At 45.1% G+C, this 14,669-nt stretch overlaps 1 protein-coding gene across 2 annotated transcripts in view; it reads right to left on the bottom strand.

The window, feature by feature from the left end:
* Positions 1-204: 204 nt before the first annotated feature.
* SERTM2 (serine rich and transmembrane domain containing 2) overlaps positions 205-14,669 on the bottom strand; it is a 187,589-nt gene continuing 173,124 nt past the window's right edge. For both annotated transcript variants that reach the window (XM_073547664.1, XM_073547663.1), the window contains exon 2: positions 205-4,005. In XM_073547664.1, coding sequence (XP_073403765.1) covers positions 3,335-3,616 — 282 coding nt within the window. In that variant the 5' untranslated portion in view covers positions 3,617-4,005 and the 3' untranslated portion in view covers positions 205-3,334. The remainder of the gene's footprint in view (positions 4,006-14,669) is intronic.

Below are 14,669 nucleotides of genomic sequence, written 5' to 3'. Positions count from 1 at the left end.
CCCCACACCTTACAGCACACTGGGACAGGGACACCATTTGTTGGAAAGTGCCAGAGCGCAACCAGATGGCAGCTCGGTCAAAACTATTGCTCTGCAGCACTTTACACATGGGCAACTCCATTTTGAAACTATATATAAAGAATGATAGAATCAAGATTTCTAGAACGCTACTTGTATCTAAACAAACAAATTCCTCATGCACCGTTCTTATAAAGAATAGAACTATTATCTTTATTTGCTAATGTGTGGTATTACATTTCACTTTGCACATTTAAGTTACATGACAAAAACCATTATTCTTAGCTTCCCTTCAATAGACCATAAACAATGTAATAAATGTACATGGAGGCATTATAGATGTGACACGCTTATTGCTGTGGATGCTATGCTTCCTATATTAAGCCTCAATGTGTTCCACTTTTTCTCAAGACAGTGATTGTCACAGAAAATCTCTAAGTTGATAAGATGGCAATGCATATATGACAACAGAGAGCAAGGTTTATCTAGAGCCGATTTATGCATCTGACATTTGAGCGAATGCAAGGTGAGCAAATTACAAAATTAACTAAAGTTCTGTCACACAAGTCTAACATCTGACACCTTGCAACCCAATGACACTGATAGAAATAAATTCACGAGCAAATAAACTATATTAGGATACTTTGTAACAAAACTGAATTGTGATATGTAATGGTATTGAAATAACATGTGCACAAAAGAAACATGGAGGCTTTCCAATGGCTACTGACTTTTAACCTAACATAAAATTTATTGTGCAAAGTACAAAGATATCAGCCTGTCATAAAGCAGGACCATTTATCCAGAGGTCTAACTAAAAGTGCCGAAGCTGAGATCAGAGTTGAGGGCCCTGTTACAGATTTTTTGTTTTTGAACCCTGGATGTATTGTTTTTCTAGTGTAACAATATCTTGTATAAATACGCTATATGAACAAAAATATTGGGTCAGGCCTTCTAATAACTAAATTTAGGTTTTTGAGCAGTGCATTTGCTGAAGATGTATAAAGTCACAAACATTTCTTCAAAAAATGTCTCATTCTAAAAAATTCACTGTGCAAGGATGCCACCATTTCAACAAGTCAGTTCAACAAACTTCTTTCCTCCCATAATACTCCATGATCACCTGTGAGTGGTATTATTGAGAGTAGAAGTGTTTGGCAGCAGCTCAGTGGAAGCAGTATAAAGTTACAGGTCCAAACCTCCCTTGGCATTAATATTAACGCAAAAATTGTGCTCCACGAGCTTGGTGGCTTGGCTTTTCATAAATCGAGCAACTGAATGCAAATCTTTCATCACCAAAAATATTGCCAAGCTCAAGATGGAGTAGTGGCTTCTCAATCACGCTTCTCAACCTGGCAGTCTGATTATCTAGTCTGAGTTTGGCCAGTAAAAGCACTGTCGGACACAGATAGAAAAGGGCCCCTGTGCAAAAACAATATATCAGCCCTTTGCAGCCCAAAAGCTCCTAAAAATGCAAAATTACACCTGATTTGGAAGTATAAATGGTCCTCCTTACCTCTTGGGCCTTTGTGCAGCCACACAGATTGCACCAATGATATGCCCGCCCCTAAGGAGGATATTACCTGACCGACTGCCAAGTGGCAACTGTAAAATTTGCTGGAGGAGGGATAATGCTATGGGGTTGTTTTTCTGGGAGTGTTTTCCAATGATTGACCTAGACCAGTTATTTCCATTGATGGTTGGGTGACATTTTAATGCCTATGGTTGTAGATTAGGATGTTATCAAAGCTCCTGTAGGTGTAATTTGTTGGTTTCCTAATACTTGTGTCCATATAGTGTATTATCTTGGAGTTACATTATGGCAAGTTTGCCACCATAACTCAATAAATGTGAATCGATCTTTGGGGAGAGTGGTTTTTCAAGTTTAGTGGGTTGCTGAGAAGACTCTTTTTTATCTACTTCCTCTTGCCTATGGAGGTGACGATACTCATGTAATAAACCAATATATCGTGTAATAAAACCTATAATAAAAAAGACCTGAGGTTCCCTGCTCATCATTACTGAAGACAAAAATGGTGAATAAAAAGCAACATTTTAGGAAAAAAAGTTAGTTATAGTGAATCTGTCAGCAGGTTTTTGCCATGGAATCTGATAGCATCACAATGTAGAGGCAGAGAGCTTGATTCCTGGGATGTATCACTTACTGAGCTGCTTAGTGCAGTTTTGATAGAATTGCTGTTTTCTCTGTGAGCAGTGTATAACCCACCCTACACCCCTGCCTGACAACTTTCGGTGAATTCTTTCCATTGTCAGCAAGCCAGGGGGCGTGGTTACACAGATTAGCCTGACTTGGTTGCACGTGAGATCTAGTCCTCTAGTGATAATCTTTTGCTGATAAAACATTGATTGCTTGATTGATACAGCATACAGCTCAGTAAGTGACATCCCTAAAAACAGTCTCTCAGCTCGAACATTATGCTGCTTTTAGATTAAACAGCAAAAAATTGATGTCAAATTCCCTTTAATGAAATTCATACTTGCCAACTCTACCAAAATATCTGTGAATTTCTTGATAAAAGGTGAGGCCTCCTGAACTTACCAGAAAAGTTGGCAAATCTCCTAGTACTATATTGGCCTTCTGGCCACCACTTTGGCCTTCAGGAACCTTTCAAACAGCAATACTCCCTCAATACTCAGTCCAAAATTTGCCTGTAAGTGGTGTGCTAATTGTAATAAAAAAGTTTTGAAAAGTTGGCAAGTATGATGCAAATATCCCTAACTTAATACATGGTCATCACTGTCGTTCACACATATGAATGGCTTAATTAGCCTGTGGCATTTTTCCTATCTTCATAGCACTATATTCCTCAGAGATGTCAGCAAATGCCAAGTGTTATCCTGACCACACGTTAGATCTTCATTTATACGGACAGTAACCATATAGATACATTATATGAATGGCCAACCGGGCAGTTGCATTTCAAATGATTTGATGTAACCCAAAAATGTCTACTTCTAGGCAAGAAAACTAAAAATATTATTAGTCATCATTGTGATGTAGTCACATGAATGGAAAGTGACCAACAACATAGGTATTGGTTAAAGCAGATGCGCAACTTATAAATACTTGGTTCTTTGCAATAATGGATATTTGTGCTGTAACACCGTCTATAATACATAAAACAGTAGGAGTGTCCACTGTATATTTTGTCATCTTAAAATCCAAATTCTATAAAACAAATGTTCAGTAGGTGAGAAGAGTATGATTTTTCTGTTCATTACAGGAGCGAAGCCCCTGCAGTCCTGTTCGGTAGTCATAGGATCCGCAACGCACCTCTGCATGACTGTAAGTCCATTAGGCACTTTGCGACCTCCCTTGCATTTCCACATCAGTGAACTGTGGCATGTCTGTGCTTTCCGTATTAGTAGTGATGGGTGAGATCACATGTTTGAGACGTAGAAGCATTGTGAACAGCAGGACCAGGAGCACGGCAAGCAGGCCAAGGAACAAGCCCACGTACATGTACAGGTTGGAATATTTATCCGTGGTTGTAGCAGTGGCTTCTGTGGCCACCGTCGGAAACTGCTGGACGAAGAGAGTTCGGTTTCCACGGAACTTTAAATAGACTTCAGTCATAGCTTGAGGTACTATTGTGTCAATAACAGTGATGCTTCGGGAGTATTCCTGAACAAAATTATGGAGGTGTACAAATTAATTGCGTCTGTTACAGCTATGATTGGTGCTGATGACCCCCAGTGTTCATATTCCTGTTTACGTGTTCCTGAGATGCAGAATAAGCACATAGTTTATATCAGTTCCAAAATGTCTGGATTCCAAAACAAACAGCCCTGGTTATCCACTTTATCATTATGTCTTTAAATGGAAATTGATATCTTAGAAAAAGTACACTTTTTTGTTAGGTGATAGCCCACAATTCTGACTTGGTCACAAGGTGTCCCGTTGGTCACTGGAGAATGGATCTTGAAGATGCATAGTCTTTCTTCATTAGCTGCTTTACAGGTTTTCTGTAATAACCAAAAATACAAATGTTACATATCATGGATGCAATAAATGGCCCCTAGCTAATCTCTGCAAAGATGAATGGTGAAGACAAATGCTAGCATGGCACAGTTAAGATCATATTAGAGTGGTGCTGGTAGCACCTTTGGTAGTCACGCTGGTTATTGACCGATCATGCGCTTAAAGAAGTCCTCTTATGATGTTTTTACTATGTCAACCTATGGAGTATCAGAACAAGGTTCCATAGGGTTACATTGTAAAACAGACTTCAGGCTCATGCATGGAATGAGCCGAATAGTCTGAACAGCGGTGATATTACTCAGAAGAGAAGCGGAATGGATAACGGAGAAGACGGTGGTGGGTTAGTACACACACACACACACTACATGATATACACAGATACACAGATTTATTAAATAAATTCTTCATGGGAGTGCTTCTTTAATATGGGAATACAAAATGCATATCAATGGACTGGTGTACTCTATATGACTGTACACATGCTGCAGATCTGATGTACTACATAGTCACAATGTTAATTGGTGGTTTCAAATGATTGTTTTAATAGGGTAAAAAATTTTCACTGGTACCTTATGGACTCAGTCATTGACATTCAACAATATAAGAATAATGTGAAGCTGTCAATATTACATTGAGAGGGTCCCTGGACACACAGATCTTGGGCCTGAGACCCTTATTGAAAGCCTTTTGCCCCAAACCTCATGAATGCACCTTTTTCAAGCACTGCCTGACACAAGACAATTGCCTTTCCTAAAGCCCCCATCACAAATAACGATGTCCCAGCGATCCCACCAACGATCCGACATGGATGGGATCGCTGGGACATCGTTATACAGCCCCAGCGATCAGGACCAGCGACGCTGGACGCTGGTTTCTCATGTAAGCATCGGGTATCCAGGAGCCGTGGCTCCTGGATACTGTGATAAAACACTCCGGGATCGCCTTTGCTGGGGTCAAAGGTCACGTGCGTTCAGCATGAAACTCAGGCGCAGAGCTGGGATTCGGGTATAACTGACACTGGGTCAGGTTTTTTAATGGTGAAAGCAATGCATAAAGAAATAAAACATAAAACAAATCCTTGCCTGTCCGGCACTAACTAAACAAAGTACAACCTAACTACCAACTGGCGGGCTTCTCCCATCCAGCCAAACCACAGTTGCAGTGGGCACTGCTCTCACTTACGTGTGTCTCTCACACAGACAGGCTCTCTGTGTTCCCAGGCTGAGACACTCACACAACCACCTGGCATGCTTTTATATCCACCTCCCATTATTCATTAGCAAGCAGGTGCGATACTGACCAGACTAGGCCACATAGGAAAGGAATCTGGGCGAGATATACCTGCCCTCATCCACTATTCCCACATGATTCTCACATATCCCCCCCCTCTGCTCAGACCTCTCCGGTCGAGCAATGACACCCGCCAAACAGTGCACTCGGGACAGGGCATCTGCATTTCCCATCTGTACCCCTGGGCGGTGCTCCACCGTAAAAGTGTAGGCCTGCAGGGCAAGGAACCACCGGGTCACCCGGCTATTCCGTTCCTTGTTCAAGTGCATCCACTTGAGAGGGGCATGGTCCGTGATCAGCCTGAACTTTCGGCCCACCAGGTAATATTTGAGGGCCTCTAGAGCCCACTTAATGGCGAGGCACTCTTTTTCTACGACTGCATACCTTTGCTCGTGTTTATTCAGCTTCCTGCTGAGATAGAGGACTGGGTGTTCCACTCCGTCCCTCACTTGTGAGAGTACTGCCCCGATACCGGTATCAGAGGCATCCGTTTGTACCACAAACTCGCTGCGGAAGTCCGGAGTCACCAGTACGGGCTGAGAGAAAAGTGCCCAATTTAGGCTATGGAAGGCTTCTTCAGCCGCTAAACTCCATTTAATCATGACGGAGTCTTTCCCTTTTGTAAGATCTGTCAGGGGGTAGCGATGGCTGCAAAATTGGGTATGAACCGGCGATAATAGCCGGCGATCCCCAGGAAGGCTTGCACCTGCTTCTTGTCGACAGGTTGTGGCCAGTCCTGAACCGCCTGAATCTTATCAACCTAGGGTTTAACAACACCCCTCCCAATTACATACCCCAAATACCGGGCTTCTTCTAGCCCGATGTGACATTTCTTGGGGTTCGCGATTAGACCTGCCTCCCACAGGTCGTCAATCACAGCTTGTACTTTCTGGAGATGAGTCTCCCAGTCCAAGCTGTAAATGACAATGTCGTCCAAATAGGCCGAAGCGTACTGCCTATGTGGCCTCAGGACTCGATCCATCAGTCTCTGGAAGGTCGCTGGTGCTCCGTGCAGTCCAAACGGCATATACACATACTGAAATAGACCTTCTGGGGCAGCAAATGCCGTCTTTTCTCTGGCAGCCTCCGCCAGAGGGATCTGCCAATACCCCTTTGTTAGGTCTAGGGTCGTAATATACCGGGCTTTTCCTAACCGATCTATTAACTCGTCGACCCGGGGCATAGGGTAGGCATCAAATTTTGAGACCGCATTCAGTTTCCTGAAGTCATTGCAGAACCGGATGGTGCCGTCCGGTTTAGGAATTAGCACAATCGGGCTGGACCAGGCACTGTGCGATTCCTCAATGACACCTAACTCTAACATTGCCTTCACTTCTCGGGAAACGGCTTCACGGCGTGCTTCCGGGATTCGGTAGGGCTTTACGTGAACTGTGACACCAGGTTCTGTTACAATGTCATGTTTCATTAGCGTAGTCTGCCCGGGTTTTTCTGAGAAAAACTTTTGGTTGTGAAGTAGAAACTGCCTGACCACAGTCTTTTGCCGCTCCGAGAGAGTCTCTGCAACCCGTACCTCCGGTACGGTATGCGAGCAGATGGGACGGGCCAGCTCCGCTGACAAGGCAGACCAATCTTTCCAGGGTTTTATCAGATTTACATGATAAATCTGTTCAGGTTTCCGCTTACCTGCCTGGTATACTTTGTAGTTTACTTCATCAACTCTTTCCTTAATCTCAAAGGGGCCCTGCCACTTTGCCAGGAACTTACTGTCCACCGTGGGGACCAGGATCAACACCCTATCTCCGGGTGCAAACGTACGGATCTTGGCGCCCCTATCATAGATTCTTTTTTGGGCTCCTTGAGCCTGCATCATGTGTTCTTTGACTATAGGCATAACAGCCGCAATACGGTCCTGCATTTGTGTGACGTGATCTATCACCGTTTTAAACGGAGTGACCTGACCCTCCCAGGTTTCTTTTGCAACGTCTAACAGTCCGCGAGGACGTCGGGCGTACAATAACTCGAAAGGCGAGAATCCCGTGGAAGACTGGGGTACTTCCCTGATGGCAAAAAGCAAATATGGAAGTAAATAGTCCCAGTTCTTCCCATCCTTGTCTATCACCTTTCTCAGCATCTGCTTCAGAGTTTTATTGAACCGTTCGACCAACCCGTCTGTTTGAGGATGATACACGGATGTGCGTAACGGTTTGATTTGTAACAATCGGCAGAGCTCCTTCATTACCCTGGACATAAAGGGGGTCCCCTGGTCGGTGAGTATCTGTTTTGGTATACCGACCCGACTAAACACATGCACCAGTTCCTTGGCAATCGTCTTGGTGGCCGTGTTATGCAAAGGGATGGCCTCCGGGTAACGAGTGGCATAATCCAAGATGACCAGGATATGTTGGTGTCCACGTGCAGACCGTGGAAGGGGTCCAACTAAATCCATCCCAATCCTCTCAAACGGGACTTCAATAATAGGTAGGGGTACCAAAGGGCTACAGAACCGGGGCTTAGGTGCAGAGGCTTGGCAGTCAGGACAAGACTCACAATATACACGAATATCGTGATGCATGCCTGGCCAAACAAAACAGTGTAATATCCTTTCGGTGGTTTTCTGGACTCCCAGGTGACCTCCCATCACATGTCCGTGGGCCAGGTCCAGCACCTGCCGCCGGTAGGGTTTTGGCACGACTAATAGTTGCACCGTACCTTCCCCCTTTTTCTCTATCTGATAGAGTAAATCATTCTCCAGAACCATGTAAGGATATGCCAGCCTAGAGCCAGGTTCTACGGGTACCCCGTTTATCACTTGTACATTTGTCCTAGCCTGAGAAAGGGTAGGATCCTTTATTTGCTCGCTTTGGAAGTCATCTTTCTGAACTTCTAAATCCGGCAAACGGGGAGGTGGACGGCTGTCGGCCTCCTCCTCTTCCCCGGTCTCCTCCGTATCACCCGCCATGACTGAAAACGGGAACTGCAGGTCATTTCCCGCAGACTCTTCCCCCGAGTCTTCCGGGGAGACCTCTTCCAGGGGTTCGGGACCCCCACGCGCCCTGGGAGAAGAATCATGTACACGATTACCCAAGGGCATCAACTGATTCTCCCACAATTGCCAGAAGTGGGGAAAATCCCGGCCCAGGATAACATCATGCAATAACGCCGGGACGAGTCCCACTTTATGTTGCACAGACCCATAGGAAGTAGTAATGCATATGACCGTGGTGAGGTACGAACAGGTGTCTCCATGCACACACGTTACAGAAAATTTGTCTGATGGTCCAGTCGGGGCTGACACCAGACTGGCCTTCACCAGAGTCACCACACTTCCCGAGTCTAACAATGCCACCACATTTTTGCCATCAACAGTTAAATCACACAAGTGTTTTTCCGCATCCTTTTGACCGGCATTCACACTCACTACCCGTGCAACCATAGACATGCGGTTTTTAGAGTATGTGACGTCGCACTGCATGGGTTCAGTAGTGACCGGACAGTTCGCAGCAATATGTCCCATCTCTTGGCAGCGGAAACACCTAACGGGCCCCTTGCTTAGACCATAGTTCGTTACTCTCGGCCTCGCAGTGCGGGCAGTCCCATTTTCCTCCCCTACTGTCTTAGGGATTTTTCCATCTCCCCTACTCCCTGGAACAGTCTTACCGGTTCCACGTGGAGATGATGAAGAACGAGGTGGGGTAACGTCGTCTCGGAGTCCTTCCGCCACGGAGTAACGTTCAACCAGATCCACCAGTTGATCTGCCGTCGTAGGATTTCCATGGCTTACCCACTTCCTCAGGGCTGGCGGTAGAGCTCTCAGGTACTTGTCCATGACGACTCTCTGGATTATCTCTGGCGCTGTCAGCACCTCGGGTTGTAGCCACTTCTTCGTCACGTGGATCAGGTCGAACATCTGTGACCGCGGTGGTTTATCCGGCTGATAAGTCCATTGATGCACTCTCTGTGCACGGACAGCGGTCGTCACTCCCAGCCACTATGCCCAACGGCCACGTGAGGAGCAACAACACATTCGTAAGTAAATGTCATTTTTACCAATCAGCCAAGATCTCGGCTTTCAGTTTGTCAAAGTCCTGCGCAGCTTCAGGCTCTAAGTCATAATAAGCCTTTTGGGCCTCACCGGAAAGAAACGGGGCAATCAGGCCGGCCCATCGTGCCTTCGGCCATTTTTCTCGTACCGCCGTCCGTTCAGACGTGGTCAGGTATGCCTCGACGTCATCTTCGGTCGTCATCTTCTGCCAGTACCGACTCACGTGAATCACTCTCGACTCGGCTTCCAGGTTAACCTCATGTAGGCTTGCCAGGCGCTGCGCCACCTGCTGGAGAAGCGAACGATCGGTAGCTGTCATGTCCACCAACTCCTTCAGCTGGGCCATCATCACCCGATTAGCTTCTTGCTGGACGGCGGTGGACTGTACCAGCGCTTTCACCACGTCCTCCATGCTCATGCTTGCAACATGATGCCCGCGTTCTCCACCACAATGTGATAAAACACTCCGGGATCGCCTTTGCTGGGGTCAAAGGTCACGTGCGTTCAGCATGAAACTCAGGCACAGAGCTGGGATTCGGGTATAACTGACACTGGGTCAGGTTTATTAATGGTGAAAGCAATGCATAAAGAAATAAAACATAAAACAAATCCTTGCCTGTCCGGCACTAACTAAACAAAGTACAACCTAACTACCAACTGGCGGGCTTCTCCCGTCCAGCCAAACCACAGTTGCAGTGGGCACTGCTCTCACTCACGTGTGTCTCTCACACAGACAGGCTCTCTGTGTTCCCAGGCTGAGACACTCACACAACCACCTGGCATGCTTTTATATCCACCTCCCATTATTCATTAGCAAGCAGGTGCGATACTGACCAGACTAGGCCACATAGGAAAGGAATCTGGGCGAGATATACCTGCCCTCATCCACTATTCCCACATGATTCTCACAATACCCACTGTTTACCTTGGAAACTGGCGTACACGCTGGTTTCCAAGGTAAACAGCGGGTATCTAGGAGCCGCACGACTCCTGGATACCCGCTGTTTACCTTGGAAACCAGCGTGTACGCCGGTTTCCAAGGTAAACAGCGGGTATCCAGGAGCCGCGGCTCCTGGATACCCGGCGTTTACATTAGAAACCAGCGTCTAACGTCTCTGATCGCTGGTCTCTCACTGCCACACACAGCGATGCGTGCTGGGCAGCGGGAGACCAGCGACCGAAAAACGGCCCAGGCCGCTCGAGCATGATCAGCGATAACCGGCAGGGGGGCCGCTAGCGATATCGCTGTGTGTGACGGGACCCTAACTCTTCTGCTACGCCTGACGTGTGACATTCCTGCCACCAATTTTCAATGTCTCCTCTCATGCCAATCCAATAGAATCGCCTACGGCCTGTGGCTTTTGTCTTTTGCACTCCAAAATGACCAGACACATCATGATAGGCAGTGAGGACCATGTCTACATCTCTCCCTGTGATCACAATTTGTTGGAGACGAGTAACGGTGATGTGATTCACGCTACTGCGATAAAGCAATCCTTTCTTCACAAAGAACCGTTTTCGCTGTCTCCACAGACACAGTAATTGAGGGTCTGCATCGCCTCCGCAACATCTACCAGGAGGTTTTCCCGCGATGAGTAATTCCCAAATTTCTGCAAACACTCGACTTTCTGTCTGTACTTGTATCCATGTAGTTTCCAGTATTTCCAGTAACGGAGAGTCTGGACTGGCTTACTGAGATTGAAATATATACGAAGATTTAAAAGTACCACAACACTGTATACTGGTGTACACTTTGAATACCTTTCCCTTTTTCTACTTTTTAAATTCTGTTGTAATACATACTGAGCCTGTGAGTGTCTGTGTCTGACTCCGGAAGTATAGACAGAAATTTACAATTACCCGTAGACTGGATGCACCTGGTATGTGCTGATACAATACCTTTGCTCAAAATTTTTTATTATGGTATCATCCATAGTGAGTGAGCGTGTGTCGTTTACGCCTTCTATATATAGTGAATCGGAGATACCAATTTTTACCCTATACTCGATACACCTTGTATTTTGTTATACAGTACCTTTGTTCGACATTTAGTATTACGATCAAATCCATACTGAGTGAGCGTCTGAGAGTGACTACAGGACTATGTATACGGAGATTTTAATTGTACCCTATAATATATATACTTGCTATCTTGTTATCCAGTACCTTTTTTACAACATTTTTTATTATGGTCAAACCCAGACTGAGTGAGTGTCTGAGGGTGACTCCGGAAATATATACCTAGATTTCAAATTTGGCCAACACTGTACACAGCTCTATGCTTCTGATACAGTAACCTTTTTTGCTATTTAGTTTCTGGTGTAATCCATAATGAGCCTTTGAACGTCTGTCTGTTACTCCGGAAATATATTTGGAGATTTAAGATTACCCCAACACTATATACATCTGTACGCTTGGGTTACATTACCCATTTACAGCTTTTCATATTCTTGTGCAATCCATACTGGGCCTGAGAGCGTTTGTGTCTGCCTCCTGAAATATATACGGAGATTCAGAATGTTTACACTATACTATATATACCTTGTATCTGGTGATACTGTACCCTTTTTCAACTTTTTATTTTATTGTGTAATCCATACTGAGCCTGTGAGCATCTGTGTATGACTCATGAAATATATATGGAGATTTATTGTTATCCCTAGACTGTATAGAGCTGTACGCTTCTGATACAGTACCATATAGCTGCTGGTATTTAGGGTCCATTTTCCAAAACATGAGGAAGTATGGTGGAAGAGGACAGGGACGTGGGGGGCCACCTGTTACTGATGGTGGTGCATCTGCTGGTAGTGCCAAAAACACAGTAGCAGCTAAGGCAGGAGGTGTTGAGCCTGCGTCATGGTGTAGCTCTGAAAGGCCTTTAAGGCTCCCTTTTCTGGGAGTAGGTAGACTGCTTTTAAAGTCGGAGCATCAGGAACTGTTTTTGGCTTACATTGCAGAAACAGCCTCCAGCTCTATCGCCTCCTCTTCTGAAGTTTCGGAAAATGCAAGCACTGAGTCGTCAGTGCAGGCTTCTGGTCAGGAGCAACCCCTTTCCTTGTGTCCTTCACCCACACCAAAAGTGAAGGATGCGGCAGCACACACTTCAGATTACTCCATGGAGCCCTTTACACATACCATGCCTGGGTTAATTAAAAATGGGGCCCATCATATACTGGAGCATTCCAAATGGGGGACATCAGACACTGGAGCAGCATTTACGGGGCCCATTATATACTGGAACATTAGAAATGGAGCCCATTATATATGGAGCATTATTAGGGCTCATCATACACTGGAGCATCATCCATGAGGCCCATCATATACTGGAGCATTCCAAATGAGGGACATTAGACACTGGAGCAGCATCTATGGGGCACATTATACACTGGAGCATTAGAAATGGGGCCCATTATATATGGAGCATTATTTGGGCCCATAACACACTGGAGCATTGTCCATAGGGACCATCATATACTGTAGCATTTGTGGAGCTCATCATATACTGTATGGAACATTATATGTGACTAATTATTCTGTATGGAGAAATATATGGGGCTCATTATTCTGTATGGTGCACAATGTGGTGGCCATAATACTGTATGGAGTAATATACTGTCCTTTTTTTGAGCTATTGTACAATTTAAAATAGATCAGTCATGTCATGTAAGCAGTGAAGTATTTGTCATTGTACTATACCTATATTTCTGTGCTGTATCGGAGCATCATGAGTTGTGGTATGTGTTAAAGGGGCGCACTGACACTCTTTGGCCCAGGGCACACGAAAACCTGGAGCCAGCCCTACCCCCCCACAACTTTAGCCAAATATCCCCCAGTTTTCAATGCGTAACTATTATTATGAAGTAAATTAAGGTTGACAAGCTTCAGTAATAAGAATTACTAAAAAAGGCAAAGTCGCTCATCTCTAGTAATTAGAAGGTGAGAATAACAATATTTTTTATTTTTATTCTTTTTTTTACAGGATTATGGTACCAGGGCCTGGAGGACAGTCTCCTCTCCTTCAGACCCTGGGTACCATCTGCACATGAAGCGCTCACTTCACGCATGGTGGGCATAGCCACATGCGAAAAATGAGCGTTTCAATGCAATCGTATGGGAGCGGAATCCCCGCGATTCCGCAAAAAGAATGAGCATGCTGTGGATTTTTCCGCTATGCGATTACGCAGCGGAAAGATCCGCAGCATTAGCACAGCATTGCGGAATCCCATAGGATTTCATGGGATGCATTTTTTTTTGCATTTTCACGGCGTATCCGCGTGTAAAAAAAGCAGTGAAAACGCAAAAAATCTACGTAGGAACACAGCCTTAGAGCTTACACTCTGCAGGAGAGGACCCTGCTGACAATAAGAGCTTACACTATACAGGGGAGAGGACCCTGCTGACCGTAAGAGCTTACACTCTACAGGAGAGAGAACCCTGCTGACCATAAGAACTTACATTCTGCAAAAGAGAGGACTCTGCTGACCATAAGGTTATGTGCATACGTATGAAATTGCCACAGAAATTTCCATGGCAATTCCGCAACTCCCTGCCACGGGAAATTCGTATGCGGCATTCCTGTGAAAAACTAGCATTTTGCAAGCATAACTAGAAGGTGAGAATAACAATATTTTTTATTTTTATTCTATTTTTTACAGGATTATGGTACCCAAGGCCTGGAGGACAGTCTCTTCTCCTTCAGACCCTGGGTACCATCCGCACATGAAGCGCTCACTTCACGCATGGGGGGCATAGCCACATGCGAAAAATGAGCGTTTCAATGCAATCCTATGGGTGCGGAATCCCCGCGATTCCGCAAAAAGAATGAGCATGCTGTGGATTTTTCCGCTATGCGATTACGCAACGGAAAAATCCGCAGCATTAGCACAGCATTGCGGAATCCCATAGGATTGCATGGAGTGCATTTTTTTTGCGTTTTCGCGCGTAAAAAACGACGCGAAAGCGCAAAAAAATCTACGTGTGAACACAGCCTTAGAGCTTACACTCTACAGGAGAGAGGACCCTACTGACCATAAGAGCTTACACTCTACAGGAGAGAGGACCCTGTTGATCATAAGAGCTTACACTCTACAGGAGAGACAGGACCCTGCTGACCATAAGATCTTACACTCTACAGGACAAAGAACCCCACTTATACACTGATCTAAACGATAAAAAATTGTTTAGAATTGCAATAAAAAAAAAATAAAAAAATTCTCACTGGCCATCCCCGTGTACAATCCATTTTTTCACTAAGCAGCTATTAATCAGTTACCGACCAATTAGAGTTTCTTATGTTACAGAATTGAAATGTGTCTGTAAAAATCGGATGCTATTATGTGGCTCCGTGTGGCATCC

The sequence above is a fragment of the Dendrobates tinctorius genome, unplaced genomic scaffold (assembly GCF_039654945.1).
Source record: "Dendrobates tinctorius isolate UK_male_01 unplaced genomic scaffold, ASM3965494v1 ptg000154l, whole genome shotgun sequence".
Lineage (NCBI taxonomy): Eukaryota > Metazoa > Chordata > Amphibia > Anura > Dendrobatidae > Dendrobates > Dendrobates tinctorius.
The sequence above is the reverse complement of the archived record's forward strand: the minus strand, read 5'-3'. Positions and strand labels throughout refer to the sequence as shown.